Source organism: Rhyacophila brunnea, unplaced genomic scaffold (genome assembly GCF_057557595.1).
Source record: "Rhyacophila brunnea isolate RB1 unplaced genomic scaffold, BYU_Rbru_1.0 scaffold_3, whole genome shotgun sequence".
NCBI lineage: Eukaryota > Metazoa > Arthropoda > Insecta > Trichoptera > Rhyacophilidae > Rhyacophila > Rhyacophila brunnea.
In genome coordinates, this window is record NW_028232965.1 from 32,290,291 (window position 1) to 32,314,897 (window position 24,607).

Below are 24,607 nucleotides of genomic sequence, written 5' to 3' on the forward strand. Positions count from 1 at the left end.
TACACCTTAAGAGAATGATAATTCTCGATTTTAAAACATACAATTTTACCAACTTAGAAAATGTTGTGATGAAATATATATGTTTACCAAATTATCTCTAGACAGAGTATATGCACATACAGAAATCCACAAGTTACTTTTGTCATTCATATTAAGTGATATAAAAATAAATATTTGTTTTGGAACGTACAGACATTGCCTACGCCTCTGAGTTTATAAGTTGAATGCCACACGAGGATAGCGTGAACTTACAGACTCTAATAATATTAACTGAACCTGTTACGCACGGACCAATAAACAAAAATAAAATGCTGACAGTTACTATTTTAAAATCATTCGAGATTGTATAAATAAAAATATATAAATATTAAATTTCTAAAACAACTAGGTATATATTTCATAAAGTATTTAATTGAATTATTATTTTGATTTTCCACCGAAATCGTTGAGTTGGTCAAGAGTTGATTGCAAACATATTTTCTCCTTGAAGTATTTGAGTTCATTAAGTCGTATGTATGATGCATTGGTAATAGATTAATTATATTTGCAACACATTTTTGACATTTGAAATAAATTATACATATATACCTAGTATCTACCTAAGTACATGAAATATTATAAAAGTTTGTTTTAAATCATATTTATTAATTTTAGGTTGTATGTAGTAGTAGTGTTGTAAGTAGGTACATTATAATTAAGTACACTGTATTTGAGTGATATATATATGTTAGATTCATTTATATAATATAATACAGGTAGACTGTAGCAGTATATTATTATATTATTATCTATCAATGTCATTAATATAAATATTCAAATAAAAATAATAGACAGCCAGAGGTAATATAGGGGGAATATTAAAACATAGGTCTTTAAAAGAAAAATGGTACCCATGCGTTATATCATCCGTACCTACGTCTAAGTTGACTTAGACAAGTCAACGGTGGTATTATATTGCGAAGAAGGGCAAGGGGTCGTTTATAATATACATAGTAATATTATGGTTATGTAACAAGTTTAATATTACAACATCTATCCAATAGATAGTGTTAATAAAATGTGAAGGACCTTCAGACCTTGAATGCTCTAATTTCAAGTGTGACTTTATCGTCACAAATATCCTAACATAATTATTTATTCTAAAATTTTAAATCCGCAATGACATTTTACAAAAAGACTCTTATATGGACAGGTAAATACAACCCACGTATTAGGTTTTGAGATCTATTTTTTTCTAATATGGTACAAGGAAAAACTTGGTTCGTTAAGGTGAATGCTCGGCCTATCAGAGGCACCCAACTATTCCTAAACTTTAAACAATATGAACATTTTATTGTATTATTTTCATTTGTGGTTTATTTATAATAATATAATTTTCATAGCTAATCACAATCATAAGACGGCATCGATACACTGATAGATTAATACTATATTAAAATATATATATTTCGCAACCCACGTACGTACCTACGTGTACTTAATTATATTTTATTTTCAGATTACTAAACATAATATATTTAGTCAGATACACTCGTGTTAAAAGATTTAAAAGTTCAAATATAAATAGGTAAAATTATAATAATTGTTAAATATGAATTAATAATCATTGAACCAATTGCTACAGTGACACAGTTTATAGTGCGCAAATATTTTTTTCTTCCAGTATGTAAATAGTCATTATCACTGACAGTGTCTCTATTACTCCTATTTTATAGATTGATTAGCTTATTCTCGCTTTTTGTTGTTACAAACCGAGCCGTTTATAATATTTAAAATGTTATAATTAGTATATATTTTTAAACCATATGTATTCAATATTATTTGAGCAAACCAGATATAAGTATACTACGTTTAATATTTTTTTTTCAATTTAACAATATTATGGTACTTCTATTATGTTGAATAGGTATCATTTTGTAGAAACGCAGCGTAGCTATATTTAATTTGAAAGTTAATATTACATGGGTGCCTACTTATGAAATACACTACATGTTCGTATAACATAGTAAATAATAACTTTTACATAATATTTTATTTATAACGAATTCCTATTTATCCACTAAATTAATATGAACAATCAACATGGATAGGTATAGTTTTATAGTAATGTGATATAAAGACTTTTTATTAGCAATTTAATGTCATGTGAACAAAATTTCTCGAATGGTACTTGCTTCACTATGCGGATTTTTTTTTATCTTGCCACACCTGACCTTAACCACGAATACTTGTTGGCGAAAATGCTGCGTCACTAGTGAAAGTACACGGCGGTGTATATATACAGGTACTATGTTATTACCGTGATAATCAAGACAACTTTATATATACCTCATAAATATTCAGTACATTTAATTAATCTACTATTGGACGCCTTCAATAGGAAGTATATAGAAAATATTATTATACGTTAATATAAAAATATTGCACCCATGAACATTTTTACTTTCTGAAACATGATTTGTGACATAATTCTTTTGGTATTTTATAACATTCATTCAGTATGTACATTTTTCTACCATGGGACCTCTTTTATTCAGGATCGCGGCTACAATATTAAAGTTAAATACATTTAAAAATAAGTACACATAATTTCGTATTTACAAATCTTCAATAATTATATGATTATTGCATCACAGTTGTAAATGAAAACATCATAAAACATTCTCTCAAAGTCTCAAAGAACTAAAAAAGATTTCTGTCAGAATGTGATGTAAGTAGGTACGTCATAAAGTTATAAAAATTGAAAGGTTTTTCTCATGATAGTAAAAATGCTATTTTTTATCTTATTATACATTTTCCAAAAATTCAACTTAATACACGTCTAAAACACTATTACACTGTGCAACATTGTAATTTAAAATGCTATTTTTTTAATAGAATTGAAAATAATAATTTAATCTTTTTCAATTCTTTGAGTTTTCATTATGTAAGTTTATAGTTGTATAATATATCTGAGGGGTGGCGTCCATCCTTTGGCATAATTTTTGTTGCTACTTCGTGCATTTACCTGCACTGTGAGTTAGATTTCACCGTATGGCACAATATGGAAAATATGGCCAAAGTATGCAGCTTCTCTACATTTAGTGCTAACTGAAAATTTTTGGAGATAATTTGCTCACATTAAAACTTACGCATTGGTTACGTGGCCAGCCTAGGAAATTTTCAGTTCACATTCACATTTAAATTCACAGTTATAAATCTCTTAACATCCAAAGTACGGATCGAACGACAAAAATGAATATTGTATAGCATCTCATTACCCCCTATCGGGGGTACGGGCTTATCAATTAAATATTGCAGAACAGATTTTTATTTTTGACATATTAATTCTGATCTTGAATAAATTCAGGATTTTGGATCCAGTACTCCTGAAGACGGTAACACCGAAGTATTATAACACATCTTTGTCGATTTGCTGTCAATGCATAAGCAGATATATATTTTAGCTGTAATCAATTAATCGACGTATTCATATTAATTCAAAGTTGAACATTATGTAAGAAATATTTCTTATTTAGGTAAGTACTGTAAATTTCCAAATCGAATAAAAAATGGAAATTTGTTGGAAAAAGCTCATCAAGGGGACTATAATATAAAATAAAATTGTTTTATTCCAAAACAATGTTCTATAGTTGCCTTTTTTCAATATTATTTATAAATAAAGGTTGATTGTTATATAAATACATAATATTTATAGATTAAGAATGTTAGGAAAATATAATTAGATGCTTTATAATGCTCATAAAAATGAATTATATATTCAAGAAGAATTCTAATTTGGTTATATATTGTCAATATGTAGGTATTTAAATAATCATTCATCCTTGACCTTTCTTTATTAAAGACGGTTACCACATAGTATAATCGTTGCATGTGATTACAGAATTTGAGATTTTAGAATTGTTTTAACGTCGCTGGAAGTATTTTTTCGACAAACATGTTTAATTAAAAAAAACATGTCAGTAACACGTTAATTTGTAATAAAAATAATCTTGTTTCAGATGTAGAATTTTTCTTATACAACGTAAAAAAATAAATTTTAACTTTATTCTTAAATTACCTAGATACTAAAATATTTTCAGCACCACAAATACGACAGTTTTCTTATTTTAATTTTAACAATTTAAAATGAATTTGTACAAATAAAGTATTATGAGTGTTAAAAGTACTATCTCTAATTAATTATTATGTCCATTAAATTAATCAAATGTAAGCATCTATTTTTTTTTTAATTCATTAGAAATTGCCATGAAATTTTTATTAATATACTAATATATATACGTAATGGTAAATTTTGAATGAATGCGAATTTTCATAATATACTTATAAATACTTATAAAGTATTTATGAGTTATTGTTACGGTATATCACTCAATAGATAGTTTTTCGATTATTTGGAATCTAGAGTTTCAATCAGTGAAAAGAAATATGTGGTCTACGATCCGCATACTCTCGGGGTGATTTTCTACATCCCAGCAAACCTTTTTTATAATAAAATGTTAAATTATGACGAAGATAATATGATTATTTTAAAAATCGGCTTAAATAATTTTGAAAAATATATGTGTACTCAAATGGTTTATACATGTCACTTTGCTTACAAAAAATTGGTAAAATCTTAGTACTCGTGAAAATAAAGGTTGTTCATCACTGGTCAAAATGATAGCTGTCAAATATATATTTTTAAAAGTAAATGTAATGAAAATAGCGATAAATTAAAATCGTATATATTATTTGTAGGATCCCGCATCGAGAATCACCATTCTTTGATTTTTTATTGAGTTATCTTACGAAATTTAATAAATCAAGGAAAAAAAATATTAAAACTATGTAAGAAAATTATATATTTCTTGACAAACGTTATGAAAGTAGTTATAGAATTTATATTTTTGACTTTTGAGGAAAAAGACTGATACACACATAAAATCTGCAGTGTTCGATTAAAACTACATAAAGCTTTTTTGTTAACTAAGTCAATTTAAAGTTGTTGTAAATCTATGTAACCATGATAAGTAAAATGAAACTTGTTTCACTTTGAATATAAAATTTTAATTGGCTTTACAATCCGATGTGGGATCTGAGCCGCCTCACGTAGAGGTTTCGTAACAGATGTGTTTTTACGAGAAACGGATGTTAGTCACTCGCTCAATCTATTGAAGCAATACTCTGAATTCAAATACACATTAACAAAAATAGCATGTGATGTTGCAAGATCCGGGATTCGAACCTGAGTTTCAAAAGCCAACATGTAACTGCTTGGCCATCGCGGGCCCGATAAATAAAAAATAATTAGTTATTGCAACCTAGCGTTTTATATATGTGTGCATGTATCTATTTAGCTTTATTTGTGTACAATTTTATCTAATATGAACAATTATTTTATTAAACTCGAAATATTATAACTATGGCAAGATTGACTGAATTATACAGTTGATATTTTTGACTCGCATAGTTTAACTCAACCAACACAGATATTTTTTACTTGCTAATACACATAATTTAATTTATAAAATACTGTAATGCAGTTGGTATATGACACCCTCTAAAAATATATAATTTTAGAAAGGGTGGTTATTTAGTATAATATTTAATTAATGTAATCAAAATACAAAATTTCATATTTTAAATAAATCCATCAACCTGATAATAAAAAGTTTTTTATTAATTTCATATTTATTTAACAATTAATGAAAATGAAAATTATATTTGAAAAATAATATCGACGAAATAATGTTCATATATATATTATCTGCAATAATGAATATTTAAATTTTCTTTCATCCTTAATAATAGAAAACACTTACTTTTTATTATCATGTTAGTAAAAAACTAGTTATATTATAAGAAGTAAAGAATTTACATAAATTAGAGTTATGTATTTTTGATAATAAATAAATTCTTATATTATTATATAATCAGTATTGAATTAAAAACAATTTTAATTCAACAGCGAAATATTTGTGACAGCACCCATAAAGAAAAATTATAACTTATATACTATTTGTTATGCTAATTGGTTTATTAATCATAGTTAATTTTGATTTAAGAAGAATATTAAAATAGTACCTATACTAGGTAGTTAATATAATAATCCTCCTTATTTATATTTGAAAATAGGTATATTATTTTTTGACACAAATCCAATACTCATTTCAATTAACGTTCAGATCTTACTAACAAAACATTATAGTACCGAATGTACCAATATGCAGGATAAAAGTAACACAATGTATGGGCCGTGATTTACATTACTAACCCAAAAAAATGCTAATGATTCCATTTTAATCTGAAATAAACCACTTAAACGTCTTAAACCATTAATCATTTTATAAAAATCTCAACTAAGATTTTTGACGCTAGATAATTGATACAATAATAATACATTCTATTTTTATTAAATAAAATATTACGGTACTGTTCGGTTAAAGCGGATACAGCGGAAAACGCATTTTGAAAATAGCCGATAAACTAAATTATTTGTTAGTTTGGGTTAGTTTAGGTTAGGTTAGGTTGGGTTAGGTTAGGTTAGGTTAGGTTTGGTTAGGTTAACCTAACAAATAATCCAGTTTATCGGCTATTTTCAAAATGCGTTTTCCGCTGTATCCGCTTTAACCAAACAGTACCGATATTACCTATTATCCTTCAAACTGAGAAACACAGATAGGTAGATAAAAATATTCAGGCCTTTGCAGTGGGTAATTGTTTTGCAGTAAGTATTAAATTGCCTTTCAAACCATTTATGTAAAATAAAAAGCAGAAATATGTTGACGTAAAACCCTTAATTACGCTACCTGTAATGCAGGAAAATATAATTAAACTTATTAAATTTGTATCGTATTATAATATACTCAAGTTATTCGAATATTACTTAGAGAGATTAATATTATTATGAACTTGTTAAATTACACCATTTGAAGGAAATTTCAGAAAGTTTTAAAATAATTTAGTTTATTTTAAATACTATTTCCAAAATATATAACATCAAGATTGGTTTCGTCTTCCGATATTTTCAAAATTGGTGACGAAAAAAAAAATTTTTAGAATGATTGAAATAATAGCCAGAAAAAAAACAATATTTGATGGCCATCATTTCATCGCTTATAAAACTAACACATGGCGTCTGAGATTTACTCTAAGCTATCCTGGTAAATAACTATCATAGAAAAAAAATATGTCTGTTATATGTGAAATATATTAGACTTAATCAGACTTTTCCACTCTTTTCGGTCTTCCCCTCTCTTTCTTTAGTCGATCATTCTTAGAACTTGCTAGACATTTTGTTTGATTTGAAGTGACTAAAGTTGTTGTTTTCCCGCACTCAGTTTTCATTCTAGAACATTAAATAATGTTAGGTGCTTTGTCGGTACTTGTTATTCCAGTGTTTCAACTTCACTTTTATATATTTAGGGCAAGTCTCTTCGAATAATGGTTTCTTCATCATCTTTAGGTGTAACACCAATATGTTCCAACAGCTGAATATTTCCTCGAAAGTGTTCTGAATTAATAGTGGATAATTGATTATGGTCGGTGAAATTTTATATTAAAATAGATTAAGAAAAAGTAGTGAAAGTGTACCGCAACACGTTTAGTGTGCCTCGCTACTGATTTTGTAATTTAATCAGCGTGGTCATTTCTAATTACCTAAATGCTATTACGTATGGAAATATTTCACATAATTAAGAGGTTAATTAAAACAATAGTAGTTTCTGATGTTTTTCAAAATTGTGTTTTTTCAATAGTAAGGTTGTGCTTATTGTTAAATAGCGTGTTATTATAATCAACATCTCAATTAGTCGATAGCTACTTTAGCAAAAAATATTTTAAGCATCCTATCCATAATGTGTAAGTACATTTTTAGCAATATAGTATCCAAGGCGAAGTATCTAACAAAATAATCTAAACTTTACGATTCGTTCGCTAAATCGTATTTAATTCATATTTAAATTTACCATACGTTATACAATCACATAAAAATACCATGGTATATGAATATTAATTAATATATAAGGTTATAATAAACTATCGAATTTAATCGTCAAAGTATTAGGTACCTAATTACTTTTTTTAAATAAATTATTTTTGGAAATTCTATGACACTCTGCTGTTATGCTAAATATTGACGCATAATATCAAATGATATATTATAGCCAAGGTTTTTTTTAATAAAATTTCACATTTTACATTTTACATTGCTTTTTAACCTTTAAGTTTGATTAGGTATTTTAATATAATAGGTACGGGTAATAACAATTTTTTTTAATTAAGTTCAAATTTGTTTATTACTTAATTGTCGTTTACGTAGAATTTACGTGGAACGTTTACTATATTTTGCTAAGTCGAGTTATGAAACAATATACTTTTAAATTATTTTAACAGAATATTAACATTTAACTGTACTATATCATAATTATATACATACGTGTCTAGATGTTGTACTATATATAATTTAACTGATCTAAGTGCTTGAGTAATTAATACTTATAAATTATTATAACAATTAATTGGAGTGGAGTGTAATGTTAATATAAAAAATTATTATATTAACATTACACTCCATGTATATAAATGTTATAAACTTAAAAATAGTGTACCTACATATTGTTAGTATTATATTATAAATACATGTATAATATAATTATACACAGTTTATGTTAAATATTGTATTGGATTGGTTTATACGTCATGACTAAAGTTTTACTTAGATTTTTTTTTAAATTTCAATTTAAATAGTTACAAGTAGGTATTCAATTCGTACAATAATTATTATATATGTAAATCGGTTTACAAAAAAGAGATTCAACAATTCAGTAACTACCTACTACCCATATCTTATGCCACATCGTTTTGTCTGTTTCTATATAATTCAATAATTTATGAAACCATCACAAGGTTTTTTTACTACATATAATAAAAGTGTAATGCCATTAAATGTGTGTACCTACTTTTTAAGCATCTACATAATATAATTGACATATTGCTGAGAACAGAAAGATTTTGAATCAAAAATCTGTTGGTGTAATTGCACTTTTATTTTGTCATAATATAGTATTTTACATATCATTACTTATAAACATACTTTACTTAAAAATATAACGTTATTGTATTATAGACCATTATGTAAATTGATTAACGAAGCAAATCCATATATAGTTTATGACTAGAATTTAAACTGGTTATATTAAAATTGTGTTTATTGATTAAACTCTTTTAATATATTCCTACTGATTAAAGCATTAGGAAACTACTGATATAAAAAAAATCCAAAGTGTGAAGAAATGGTCACGAATTATAATGACATATTTATGTAATAATATCGACAAAAAAATTAACACTCGTATTTTATTTTGTTTCAGATCCTAGAGTAGAAGGATGGCTATTCTTCGAAACCCCTTTACTTACGTTAGCAATGGTCCTCACGTACCTTGCATGCGTGATGATCATCATACCTCAAGCGATGGCAAACAGAAAACCATTCAAACTCAAGAATACACTAATAGTCTACAATGCATTCCAAGTTATCTTATCAAGTTATATGTTTTACGAGGTAAGCAGGTATTTTTATTATATCATAGTGCTAATTAAATATAAATTTAATAATGATCTCTCATATATATATATGAATAAATAGTATTAGAACATGTACTTTCAAGGTCGTGATTGGGGGTACGAAACCTCCAGCTAGCTCAAACACAAGATTTTTTGTGCGTATTTAAACCTGAGAAAAATCCTGGTGGAAAATAACCACTTCTCATTAAAAATTGGCTAAGAAAATATCCTCTGTATTAAGGTTGATATAATCTACATCGGTGGAGCAAAAAAGGAATATAAATCACGTACTTTATACTGAAGGTTAAAAAACTTAATGATGTCTTATTGTTTGTGTTATAATTGAGAACATTTAGTTTTTTTTAATCTGCTCTGCACTTTTTTTGAACATACTATAAATCTTCAATACAAAATATATTAATTAAACCAACAATCATTTGGTAGAATTTACTATTTGGATTTTAAGCTTAGAGTTGGTTTAAGAATTATAAATACCTGGTTATTTTGATTTCTATGAAATTATCAAAAATAATGTAGTTGTAATACGCTTATGTTTAAAATAACTATCAATACTGCTTTAAAATAATATATCCATGTTACCATAAAAAAAATATTTTCTTAAATAAGAAATTCAATTATTATTATTATAAGTAAAAAAATTAAAACGATATAGGTACCTAATCATATTAATTAACGATTATATACATAAATATGAATAATATATACTAATAATAATATTAATACTATTACTATTGCCAATACAATTAATTATTTTTCATCATGTCATATAATAATATTCAAAGTATTGATGTAGAATTTAAACAATAACAAAAGTATCATAAATATTTGTGATATGATAAGAAATTGGATTATGAATTGGAAAAAAAAATAATTCTAACGCAATCCATCAGGATATAAAAAAAATAATATTATATTTTGCACAAAAATTTGCGGAGTATGCAACTTTTCTAATATGACAAAATAACTTACGTGTCAGTATCTTCAGGAATTATAAAATTGTTATAATCGATCTAAATTATTTAAAATTTGTCTTATCGTATTGTTGTGTATGTAAATATATTACAAATAAATAGGTACAATATTAATTGGTAATAATACTATCAAATTATACTTATATATTAAGATGAAAATATAAATTGTGTAGATATAAAGTTGTATAAATTGCCATTCAGTAATTAAAATTGATACTTTTGAAGACAAGTTTTTTTTTTAATAACATAATCATAATAAATGCTACACAATATAGATTTATTACTCTTATGTATTTGAGCGATATATCAAATAATAAAAAACTACCTAATCGACACTTTTAAACTATAATGTATGAAAACATTTGTTACAATTTGTAGTTCAACTTTAACATTTTTATTTTCAGCACTTCATGTCAGGATGGTGGGGTGACTACAGTTTATCTTGCCAACCCGTTGATTATGGACACAATGGTACTGCAAAAAGGGTAAGTGAAAATATTTTTAGTATTTGAGAGAAAATATAGTTGTTGCATATGAATGTTTTTTTTTCAATTTAAAAAAAAATCTCGACAGTATGACAATTTTTAAAATGCCTAAATTGCTAAATCTTGTAACTTTTAGGGAAAACTTAGAATTGAGAATTAGAATTTAAAAATTAGCATCCTCTTTCTCGTCATATATTGTTTTGCTTTACGTGTCAAAATAAAGTTGGTATTATTATTTATATAATTAGATTTTCATAACTTTTCTGCAAAAACACGAAATTCATATAATAAACATTCGAAAATAAATATTTTGAAATAAACAATTCCACAATTAAGTTTTTTTTCGACCATGTCCGATCCTCATAGGATCATATCGGCCTCCACAGAGTATAGGATTGTATTGACAGATTTTGTTTTTTACGAGAAATGGATGTCAGCCACTTGCTCAACCTATTAGGTCCATACCCTGACTCACACACACATTGAAAAACAATATGTGTACTTGCCAGACCCAGGATTCGAACCTGAGAACCACGGCGTGATAGTCCAATGCTTAAGCCGCGCGGCCACCGTGGGTGCCACCACAATTAAGTTGGTGGCGATAATTCAAATGGACTGTATTTGAATGAAAACAGGTAGTGTGGAGTTGAGAGGATATAGGGATGGATTTCACGCTCCAACCTTTTGTCATGAGACTCCTGAACTCCGGGTCAGTCACTCGCATAATTCTTATGTTTATTGTGGCGTTGAGTTAGACGTCACTTGCGCGGCGGGTCTCCTTGTATTTCAGCTGTATTCGTTTAAGTTTCATTTAATTGTTTAACTGTTGTTAACCTTGCGGCGATTGATTTGGCACTAAAATTTAGTGTACCCAGGAGAACATGAATGGATAGGACATATGATTATTTGGAGGAAGGTATTACAGGAAATTGACCCAAACAGTTAGTAATTAATAATCCTAATTAATAAAAAAGCCGACCGCTTTTGATTGCCAAAATTTTGCAAGCTAAGATTATTAGAAATAATATGCATGAATCATAAACGGATCGATAGCTCAAGTCTCATTACGTCTTATTTTCGTCTATGATTTTTTACCTATTTTCCCAAGTATTTTCTATATAAAAATGTAATGTCTTAAAATCTCGAATATGGCAAGAACTGATTTAAAATATATTACTTTAATAAAAGATTGAATAAAATAATAATAATTTTAACAAATAATATTTTGAAACCTTATATTTCATATGTATGATAATATAAAATCCAGTCAATTACATTTGAAATTTGTGATTTTACATAAAACTTACATTACTCGAATATATTGGTGGAAAAACATTGCCATACAATTGATATTGTAATATTTTATATATATACAATCCTGCTTACCTTGAATATTAAGATAAATTGTTAATAATAATTATTATTTCTGCTAATAAATTGATATTTTTTTACGCTATTAAAAATTAAATAAATCGTTTATTGTACAGTTGACTGAACTTGTAAATCAGGTTCATAGAATGTAAATCATTTTCATAGAGAAAGCCAGGTATGTTATAATAACGTTTATTTTTTGGTCATAAATAAAATTTATCAATTTGACGTTATTTTTTGCTTTTTTGTTACTTTTGTGAGGATAATTTAATTTTTCGGATATTTTGATTATTGTAGTAAAGATTATAGGTCTTATTTTTTGTGACTCATATACTCAATATATTAATACCAAATAGTTAAGAATTATTTCTAGTTAAAGTTTTTTTCATCACAATTTCCATTATAAGCTAGCGATAGGGACGAAAACGAGCGTTTATTTTTAAATCAGGAATCATTTTGAAAGCCAAGAAATAGTGGCCTAACAAAAATATTATATTATGTAAGTAATTAGCCATATTACTGTAGATATCATTGCTAAATTTACGATTATATTTTCTAGTAAACATGCATTATACAAGGTAGATAATACTACATTGTAAAAATCCGTTATAATAATATATAGTCATAATTATTGTATTTAACATTAATTTATTGAGTATCAATTTTATTTTAACTCTCAATAATTTTACGAATGTTAATTAAAATAAATAATGCTAAATAATATTATAATATTTTAGATATATCGCACCCGTAGATAATAATTTTTGGTAGGTATAATAACAAAATCTACCTACGTATTGATACCAGTAGCCTTAATTCGATGTTTGAAAACTCTGCAAATGTAGAAAACTATTGTTTTGTTTATCTTGGCGTTAAAGGAAATAATTAAACTATCATATTAGGTACTCATATTTTCGTAATAACTTTCCGGAAACGATGAATGTTTTATAGGTACAAATAAATTGTACACCTTTCTTTGTCTTAATTAAATTTTGAAATAATTTGCGACATAAAGCTATAAAAAGTATGATGTCAGATAGGAAACACGATTTTGAAAATAATATCTCTTAAAGTAAAATTTTATTTAAAAATATCCTTCTTTCAAATAAATGACATTTCGGGAGTGCACAAATCTAAATGAAAGTGTTGAAAAATCAACAAAATGGTGTTTGGATAAAAACTAGTGCGTGATTCAAGAGATATAATGATATTAATATCTAATATTATATTGTGAATTACGTAATCAGTATCGGGCAGCTGTTAGGTAGATAGTTTTATGTATCTACATAATATGCTAAAAAAATCTTCATTGGATTATATTTTAAAATTTAAACAGAATGCATATTTTCATTAGCCAGTAAACCCTTTATTGCTATAAATGGATTCATCTCGTGTCATTTCCCATCAGATATCGGCCACCATCAAGTCAATATTTGCCTAATCGACAGTTCGGTTGAGTTGTACTCGTACAAATCATAGATATTATTAAAGCACGAAATGTAACGTCGTCCTCTGGCTAAGCTTACCGTTGATATTTCTTTGGATAATTAGTCAGGAAATGCTGCTCCTCTCCTCTCATAATGTGCCCGATGAACCTACTAGAGTTTTTTGGTTTTGACACTACGCAGAATTTTTCTGTCCTTTTGCATTCATTTGATGATGTCAAAATTTCTTACCTTATCAATTAACGGATTTTCGATAATATATAATTACTGTAAAATTGGACACATCGGTATTTATTTGTATCATTTTAATTAATCGGTTTCTGTAAGTCGTTATGTTTGAAAAAATGTGTGCTCTTCGCGAGGTATGGAAGATATAAAAATGTATTATTATATACGGTGTAAAATTATACATAGGGTTGGTACGTTTTATTTTAGATTTTGACCATTTGTGGAATAATCGATTTAAAAAAAATAATCGTTTCGTTTATTTGATATTTCTACAATGCATTACAAAGTTTTCTTTTCATCTTATTCATTATATACTCATAACATTATTGAAAAAAAATATTAGGCACCTATCCAAAATGATACCAAATCGAATAGCCTCAGACACAGTTTTGATTAAAATTCATTGATGTGGTCTTGGTGTGCAGTAAGAAATCATGAATCTGACATAAAAAGTAATATTTAGCATATAGTAAAAACATTATCAACGCTCTGTTGCATATGGCTGATATTTAGAAGCATAGAGATACAATTCACGAATATTTTTAGAGCGAACAAAGTGTGCCTTATACTAATGTATTCAAACAGTAAAGAACGTCAAAAAAAAACGAAACTTAATGTATATATACCTAAAAAGCAAATAAATTAATACATACGCTATTATTAACGAGTTTACAAGAAAAATAATAATTGTACTTGGTGTTTCACTTAGCTCGTGTTAAAGGTTCTATATATGTGTCCAAGCGACTTATCGGAGTTATAGGAGTAATGGTTTATGATAAATACAACATTCACGTGAAATTTATCTATGAGAGATCTTATCTAATAAATAGGTCAGTGCTTAATAAGCTTCAGTACGGTGACAATACCGAAGATTGATTTGATATAACTAAAAACATTGTCCAGTTATTCACATTGTTTTAAAGATAAATCGACGTTTTTAAATTAAATATAAAATACATTAACATTATTAGTTACCTATTATTAAAAAAAACTTCGAAAAAAGTTAATAAACTACATTAATATCTATAAAAACGATGGAAAAAATAATCGGTTTTTCAACGAACCCACATTGTATAACTTTTTTTTAAATTAAAAGATTATCTTCTCTTTTTAATATTGAAATTTTTAAAAATTTCGAACTAATTTAAAAAAAGAAATATGTATCGTGACATCATCGAGAATCGAAACTGGAGCAAAGGATGCAGTACTGGTGATGACTTATTGAAAGTATCTGGCGACAAAGTACGAAAAATGAAATTGAGTACAGTTAACTGATAATTTACATTTTTAAGTGTGATAAATGATAAGTACTGAGTAGTTAGCTAAAAACATTAATATTAGTAGTCACAAAACTACAATAAAAGCGACGTGATACAAGTTTGTATTTTTTTTTATAAATCGTAATTCTTAAAATTCATAAAAATACATTTAAACTATTAAATATTCCAAAAGATTACGGGTTTAATACTATAACTATATAAATACTGTAATACACATTTTGAAATAATTTTTTTTAATTATATATTTATCTATGAATGGATATTACCTATATATATAATATAATCACATATTTTTCTGATTACTTAAAACACTTTAAAATATAAATTATTATTAAAATGTATTAAATTGCATCATACAAAATGTCCTTAGAATAGCACTACACTCCTTATTAACTTGCCTAGCGGGGATTATAACCCACGACCAACAGATTCAGACGTAGCCATTCCGCCATTACTATACCACGTATGCTTTAATTAATCCGTGTACACTAAATACAGCACCATCATAGAGGAAGGTTTGTATCTTTGACAGGTGAATCAATTGTGACTGGTCTGATAAATGTGGTTATAGAAATTTGATAATATCAAAATTTAACAAAAATGCTACATGGCAACGACGCATCCACGATGGAATGAGTATTCGACTATATCTCGATAAAATCGTAATTAATACGTGATCATCAATCGTATATCGTATATATATCGTATATCGTATATATAATATCGTATGAGTTGGATGACATTTAATGAAAATTCAGCAATGACTCGGTGAAAAGGCGAGCGTTATAAAAACTGGTTTAATTATTTTTTTTTAAACTATCATTTATGTAAATTTAAATATACTTAAGTGAATGTATTCTTTGGCATACTCGAAAGTACAATTTATACCTACGTACTTACAAATTGTGCATTGAACGTAGGCATTTGAGTTACTCCATATCCATTCATCATGTATATATGCAGCTGCGAAGGATCAAATTAAGAGGGCCCCAAAAATCTCAAATTGGCGTTACACTTCATAAAAAGATTCTCCCATCGAACAAAAATTAACATAGAACTACACATTTAAAATAAAACGTGTCAGACGATTGGGAACCTAAATCAATTAAACTGAATTTCGTCCACGCGTAACAACAATTCATGTGCTTATTTTAGTTTTCAAATACACTTCACAGTATCATAACAGCATTTGTAATACTTTAAACAGGGATATGCACAGAATGATATACTTATTACGCTACTTAACTGGGAGAATAATTTTTTTTTGAATTAGATTTGAAAATTTTCTTGTATTATGTAATGAGAGTAGAGGGAGTTGAATCTCACACAGAGTATAAAAATCTATATCTCAAAGTATTCTAACGTGATTGTGCTAATGTTTTAATAATTAAAATAACTCCATTAGCCTAGTTATTTTTTGTAAAATCCAACATACTTAATATTTTTCACCAATGACGATAGCAACAACTTTGTTTTGGCATATTTTTCCCTATGAAAGATTTTTTTATTGTCTAATATCTTATAATCATTTTGGAAAAAAACTAGTTTTTAGTCAATAAGTATTATAAAATTTGTATAATTTTCATATTATGTGAATTTCATAAAAAAAAAATCGAATGCAGACAATATTATTTAATTTTGCCACAAAATGTATGCCTTGATTGAGTCATGATGCGTCTCATAAGGAGTGATCAAATTTTATTTTCAATATCTACAAAAAATCGCATCAAAATGGTTAACTACCTTCAAAACAGTTTAATTTAAATTTACAGTGCGGAAATAATAACAAATATACGTTTAGTCAAAATAATTATTGTATCTACTTACTATTAAAAGTCTTATTTAACCATTTTCGACCATATTATGAGAAACAGATTTTTTTTTTACAAGAGATGGATTTTAGCCACTTGCTCAACCAATTAAGTCCATACTCTGGGTCCAAACACATATTGAAAAACAACATATGAATTTTTGCCATAACCGCTCGGCCATCATTTTGTCAATCGATGAAAATGAATTTTAATAATAAGTAAGATTATGCAACTAAACGTATACGTACGGCCTGGTGCGTAGAACGCCCGCTACTGTATAAACACGAAACCGTGGGTTGAAAAATCGATCCCATATGGGTGGTAAGAAAATGTGTGTTGTTTTTTTAACGTGTATTTGATCAAGTGACAAGCCCCTATAGGTTGAGCGAATATCTAACGGCTATTCCTCGTAAAAAATATGCTAATATATTGTACTATCTCCACTCTATAGAGGCATATATGCTGTTCTCAAGAGGGAATATGGTAATTTACGTATTTTTTTTATTCATTTTTCACTTTATTTTTAATTGTTAATTGTTAAAATAAGTCTTAACAGTATCAGTATATTATATTTGTCATATATAATATACAAATTACGGTGGTCAAAGTAATAAACTTCATATACCTTTCGCTCAAATATCATACGATTAGAAATTTCCGCGCGAAATGTATTTGCATAAATCCGGCACCTAGATTCACATCCATAGGTACATATTTTCAAAATGTAATTCCTCATTAAATTATTGGTATTATTTCTGTGTGCCGATAGTTGTACGGAAAGCATTTCGCTTTTATTTGAACGGTGCCTTCTGAAGAATGTTTTATAACGAAAAATAAAATAGTAAATTTAACATAACGGATGTTCAAGATCACGGCCAAAACAAAAGTGGTGGTAGAGCGGCGGTTGAGAACGAAACCTGCTCAGCGGCGCTTTCTAAATTGGTAATGAGATAACACATTTCAAGCCTAGCAATATATTAAAATGTTGTATTATTATTTTAAAATCATTAAACGTGCCACTTTTTGGAATCATAAGTCTCAGCTGATCATCCATCACACTGAACAAGAACATGTGTTTCTAAATATTGACAGAATATGGCACTGATTAATGAATGCAAGCCTTCATTTTAAAGAAGCAAAAATAAATGTTGTCTACCATTGTTCATGTAATGAGCATATTTGCTACTGCTCTGTTAAATGTATAGTAGGTATAATAGTACTCTACGATGGTTGAGCGGCTACGCGTCATGGTTATAATTCCACGGATCCCGGGTTCGAATCCCTGCCATGGCAAAAAATCAAATATCGTTTTTCAATGTGTATTTGGACCCGAAGTATGGACCTAATACTTGAGCAAGTGACTAGTAAATCTCTTCATGTGACGGCCCATATTCACATAGGATTGTAGAGCCAATTAAATAATATGCAAAATTGCTTGTGAAAGAGAAACGTTGTAAGAAAAATGAAATTCTCTACATTAATAAAATTGATAAAAGTTTTGTACTATTCCGTAATACTCGATTTTATCGACCCAGGTTTTGCAGATTGATAAAATGTGGGTGGCCTCAAAATTATTAAAATTTACAATTAAATCAATTATCAAGTATTTACTGTCTGTCAGAGTAAGTATTATGTTCAAACATATAAAACTCAGACTTCCGAAGATACAGAAGTATTAATTGATTGATATAATAATAATATTGCACATAGAAATGAATAAACAAAAATACGAACCGTTTCGACGTAATTTTAAACGTACTACAAGATTTCGGATATCGATAAAGTAGTTTAATATTGTTTTTGTAAGCCATAGTAATTCCTGCAGCAGGATATTCAAATGTCATTACAAATTTAATAATACGTGCATTAAATAATCATTTATTATAAAAGTTGTTTAAACCAAATAAAATTTATGACACGTTCGGTAAGTATTTTATTAAAAGTTAATTATAAAAATTGTCGTATTAACCAAATTGTGGACCAATATTAAAACCGAAATTCTAACAATTCGCTTTATTTTAAAAAAAAAATGTTTAAAATGCATATTTTAATGTGTGCAGGATAGTACTTGCCCGAAACACACGTACAACGTTTCGTTATTCGAGTCGTGCTGAGAATGTGTTGAAAATGGTGACTCGCTCCGTCAGCTATCTTTTCCGCTATCCAAAGTCATTCACCAATGTGTGTATGACTAGTTTATGATAGTCCAAGCAATTCTTATTGCTTAGCGTAAAATGCTGGTTCAAGGTAATTAGTTATATTGACCCACAGAGGCCTATCGAAAAATGTGTGGTCGTTAAATATTTTTATAATACCTAGTCCTTTCTAAAAGTGTTGTTTGAGATCATAAAGAATTGAGAATTTTTGTGTTGACGCTTTGGATTTGTAATAATATTATTTATCAACGGATACTTCTAACATTTTTTTTCATAGCTTGAAGGAATGATAATATATGCTTTAAATTAAATACTTTACCTACAAAAAATAAGGCAATAAATGGTGCCAACATATCCATAGCAGCTACCATTGGTTTAGATAAATTTGCATAGGTTAGACGCGTACACCATTTTTGATATTCCGTAAAAAGATCAGCCTATTAATTGCCATTGGGTGGTATCTAGCCAATAAGATGTTGCTATAGTCTATACTGGCAAGGTGCATGTGTCAGTCATATCTAAAATTCGCTGAAAGGAAGATTTTTTCGCGTAAATGGCGTCTTCACAGCACAAATATAAACACAAAATAGACACCGCATTGGACAAAAAATTAAACGTTTAAAAAATTATTAACTTTACAATTATACTATTTAGTAATTTAATAACATGTATACTAGTTATATTACCGTACAATTCTTGAATTCCGTTTTTTAAGTGAAAATATGCGATATTTTAAAGAAAAAATAAATATTGTATGTTATGTTAAATACATATTAATCTATCTCTACAAAGGCATTTATCATTCATTATAAGATGTTTAAGCTGTCATTTGATTATTAATGCTCTTCGATTATAATAATAATTTTGTTGAATGAGGTCTGAATGAACTTCTTACAACTATTATATAGAAAACTGTTTGTTGGAAAGAAGTAAATACTACACAGTTAGTTTTATATTTTACAACTGCTACTCAATGTAAATAATATATTGTAACATATACACATTTTATGCACATGCTTCTAATAATATCTATAGAGAAATTTTGTGTAGGTTCCTATGCCCATTTTATGTTGTATCCTAGCTGTGTCTAAAATCATATTATAGGTATTAATGAACGATTTTATATTAGACAAAACTAATTATTTTGATATGACAATTTTTTTTACGGAAGTGCTATATATTAAAAATAAAATAAAAAATAGAATGATATATCATAAAATTATAATTATGTAGTAAAATATGTTAAAGTAATTATTATTTTAATGTAAAAAATAATTCACATAAAAAATGTCACATTTTAATGAATGATCAAAATATGAATAATATTCAAAAAACATATTTGCCATATAAGTATGAAATAAATGAAACAATAAATATGTTTTGTAGTTATCCGTGAGTATCCAAGAGAAAGATTTCACTCTTTGATGCAGCACTACTAAAATTATATAATATTAAATATTATATACAAATAGAAAAATAATTATTTGATATAGATAATATTAGGGTTAATTAGGTGAAATATTTGTAAAATTAATAATTATGGAAATTTAACCTGTGATAGATGTAAATAGTTTTATAGAAACACTGGAAAATAATCTAAATTTTTTATGATAATTTATCGGACCAACATTTTTAGCATCGCGGAGAAAGTGCCGGCGTCGATAAAAAGAAAGTGGTAGTATTTTTACCTACTAAAATAATATCTAATTCAAGATCAAACGTAAAAATTATCTATGGAACTAGTTTTTAATGGAATTTTGCTGACATTTTGTGTCTTTCATATTATAAGTTTGCATTTTATATGACATCACATTGGTGTTATATCGATTACGTCTGAGACGTATCCAACATTAGCAATCCAATAATAGCAGAATATGAAAGATATTTATCACACTTCTATCATAACTTATATTTAAAAAATATTTCGAATAATCAATACGCGTATATATAAACAAAAAAGAAATATAATTTCAATAAACTTTTATTAAAAGTGCGTTATATGTATACCTACATATTTTATTTTTTTGATTATTAAAAACATAAATTTTTATTAATATTAATAATTTATTAATAATGTCAATAAAAATCTATATAATATATATCACTAATTATATTATATTCAAGTTACACGGTTTATATTGGCCATACCAGCATCGTATTTTGACAGATGCGGATAATAATAATGTGAAGTTTACCAAATATTTTGTGAAAATTTTACCTTGCAGCTTATTAATTTAATCATTAATTCTTAGAAATAACAATTTTTCGTATTCACTTCCATTTGCTCCGCCTATCTAGAAAAGATTTTCTTCTATATATTTCAATATTTTTTTAATTTTTAACTGTAAATATTCATGAAATATAAACTTAAATTAATGCTTCGTATGACTTTTCAATTAAAATTTGTAATTACCAAACATAATTATTAAGGTATGTTAGTAAAATATAATTAACATTGTGCCTTCTTATTTATTTTAGATGCTGGATTTGTGTTGGGTGTACTACTTTTCAAAGCTGTCGGAGTTTGCTGACACAATCTTCTTCGTGCTGAGAAAAAAGAACGTCCAAGTTACATGGCTCCATCTCTACCACCATAGTCTCACTCCGTTCGAAGCGTGGTTGCTGGTTAAATTTGTCGCAGGTGATTAAAACAATTTTAATCTTATTTTTCACATGTATGCTAATATATAAAATAACTTTCATCAAAATTACCCGAGGCTAAACGGATCTGGTTCTAGGTACGTCGTCCGTAGCCAACTGTATTTATAAAAAATAAATTATATCACCAGAAATTTTATCGACAATTAAACAGTTAAATATCATACAAGAAAATATAACATTTCTTTTAAAAAATATATATATTAAAGTAATATTACTAATATTTTCGAAGTAAAGTATAGTCAAAAAATGCATCAAAGTGGTTTTTGATTTGAATAATATTTAAGAAATATGTCATATTATATGTCATCAACACCAGTGACGGGCCACATTTTTCTAGTAAAATAAATACCAATATAATATATTTAATGTATTTGTCATTGTACTGCATATCATGATAAATAAAAATTGTCATACCTAGAAGGTACCTTCCTAATTACTATAATTTTTAATAAATTCGATAAAAATAAAGTGATTTGGAGAATATTGTTTTAAATATTAAAGTAGTCATGGAAAAATGTTGGTTTCAAATACAATACATTGATTAAAATAATATAATATTATCGATTATATGTATGTATCAATCCACTAATAGATTATAAATGCCAATAGCAGGGAACAAAACAAAAGTAGATTGCCAACTTGAAAGTCACCTTTTTTTTTTTTTTAAAGATCACCAATCGTAACAAAAATACTATTATTGGAAAATATTTATTAGGTAGGTATAATTAGTATTATCCTTTGTCTACTAAAATTATTTAATGATGATTGATACCTGCAATTAATTATGTAAAAAGTAATCATCGGATATTTAATTAATTAAAATTTTCAAATGAAAGGAAATAAAATAATTTGAAATACAACGTAGATTCTACTATCATTAAAATGATACATATTTAATTTTTTTATTGTTTATGAAAATATTACTTACTCGACAAATAGAAATAATGTTGTTGATAAAATTGTCTAAACCAGTGTTCGACAAGCTGTGGAACCTTTCAATCTCGATAACGTATGAGAGAGGAATTTTACAAAATAAAAATAAAAATCTGAATTTTGCTGGGGAAAACATATAATTCTTATTTTTATCAATCCGTCCTTTTTTTTAAAATTGCATCACCATAACGTGTTCTAATCTAAATAACCTTATACACTTCCTTCACTTAAACGGATAGTGTACTTCTTTTATAATGTGTACATTCTTGGGAGGTGTCAAAAATACTAGAACATATCAAGAGATATTTTAATACCAATCACGAACTTATTATTATACATTCACAGTTTAGTGCGACATAAAGAAAAAAGTAACCGTGAACAAATATCGTATAAGAAAAGTATTCGATTTTTTATAAAATATGCAGATAAAAATAGAATACAATAAAAAATTTGATAATTCATTTTATAACTTGTATTTTTTTATATTCATAAAAATCTCACCAGTTACAATTTAATGAGATCGATTACGAGATGCGATTTTTAGTAGCTCCTACGTCTAACAATTTTGTCAAACACTGATATAGATATTCTAAACTAAAGAATACTTGTGAAAAGAAAACTCGATGAAAGACTTGCGCAAAATTCAATCATACATTTTATTTAAAAAAATTCTTGAAAAAAAATACTTGTAATTTAAGAATACGACATTCTTTGTGGAAATTAAATAATTTGGAAAACATCAAAACATATATTTTTTTATTGATGTCATCGATCATTACTTAACCATTTTCCTCAGTGGGTATGTATCTGTGTATGTTTATTAAGTATATATGTTAAATAAAAATAAATATATATATATATATTTCTCAATTAATTGACTGAGAAAGGCCTTGTTTTGATAGTAAAATTATTTAGTCAACATAATCTATCGCAGGCTATCAATCTTTTAACTAAAAGCCCTTACTAAAATGTAATTTTCACTAACAAAAATATTCCCATAAAATGTAAGACCATAAAAATAAATTATGGTTATTTCGTAAGAAACTTACTGTATATGTCGTCATAATGCATAAACTCTCTTTAGATTCGATAAGTTTAATCAGTTTGTGACCAAACTTTAATGTTAATTTTATTCAGCTTTTCGTAATACCAAATTTACATTTGAAGATTTGAAAACGTCTGTATTAATTTAAATACTTTTTATTGCATGTATATTTAAAAACCCACTTATTATTTTTCAATCATTATAACAATATTCTAAGCTCGAGACAGGTGCAATTATCTTGATTAGTTCGTGTATATGTAGCATTTGGTATCCGAGAATATAAAAAAAATCAGAAGTAGGAGTTTGGTCATCTAATGATATTTATTACCAGATGCTCCATTGTAACTTTTTGTTTTGATTTTTTTCATGGTTATTTCCGATTTAAATTTTCAAGGCGATGTCTAAAAAATTGGCCTCCAGCAAGTTAAGTAAATATCTACATTATTTTAAAGCGCACACCGCCAAAAGATTTTTTTATAGTTCTAATCAAGCCAAATTGATATAAATACTATCGTAACGTTTTTACTTATATTTCATTAAATTTATATTAACTATCTATCTAAAAATATGAGTAATATATATATTTATTGTATTAAACACCTTTAAATTAGGTCATTGAATGCAATCAATAAATACTTTGTTATTCGGACTCGC

General features: G+C 26.9%; 1 protein-coding gene across 1 annotated transcript in view; it reads left to right on the top strand.

The window, feature by feature from the left end:
- LOC147068234 (very long chain fatty acid elongase AAEL008004) overlaps positions 1–24,607 on the top strand; it is a 63,561-nt gene that overhangs the window by 30,016 nt on the left and 8,938 nt on the right. The window contains exons 3-5 of the mRNA XM_085952064.1: positions 9,354–9,544; positions 10,943–11,023; positions 21,793–21,955. Coding sequence (XP_085808190.1) covers positions 9,354–9,544; positions 10,943–11,023; positions 21,793–21,955 — 435 coding nt within the window. The remainder of the gene's footprint in view (positions 1–9,353; positions 9,545–10,942; positions 11,024–21,792; positions 21,956–24,607) is intronic.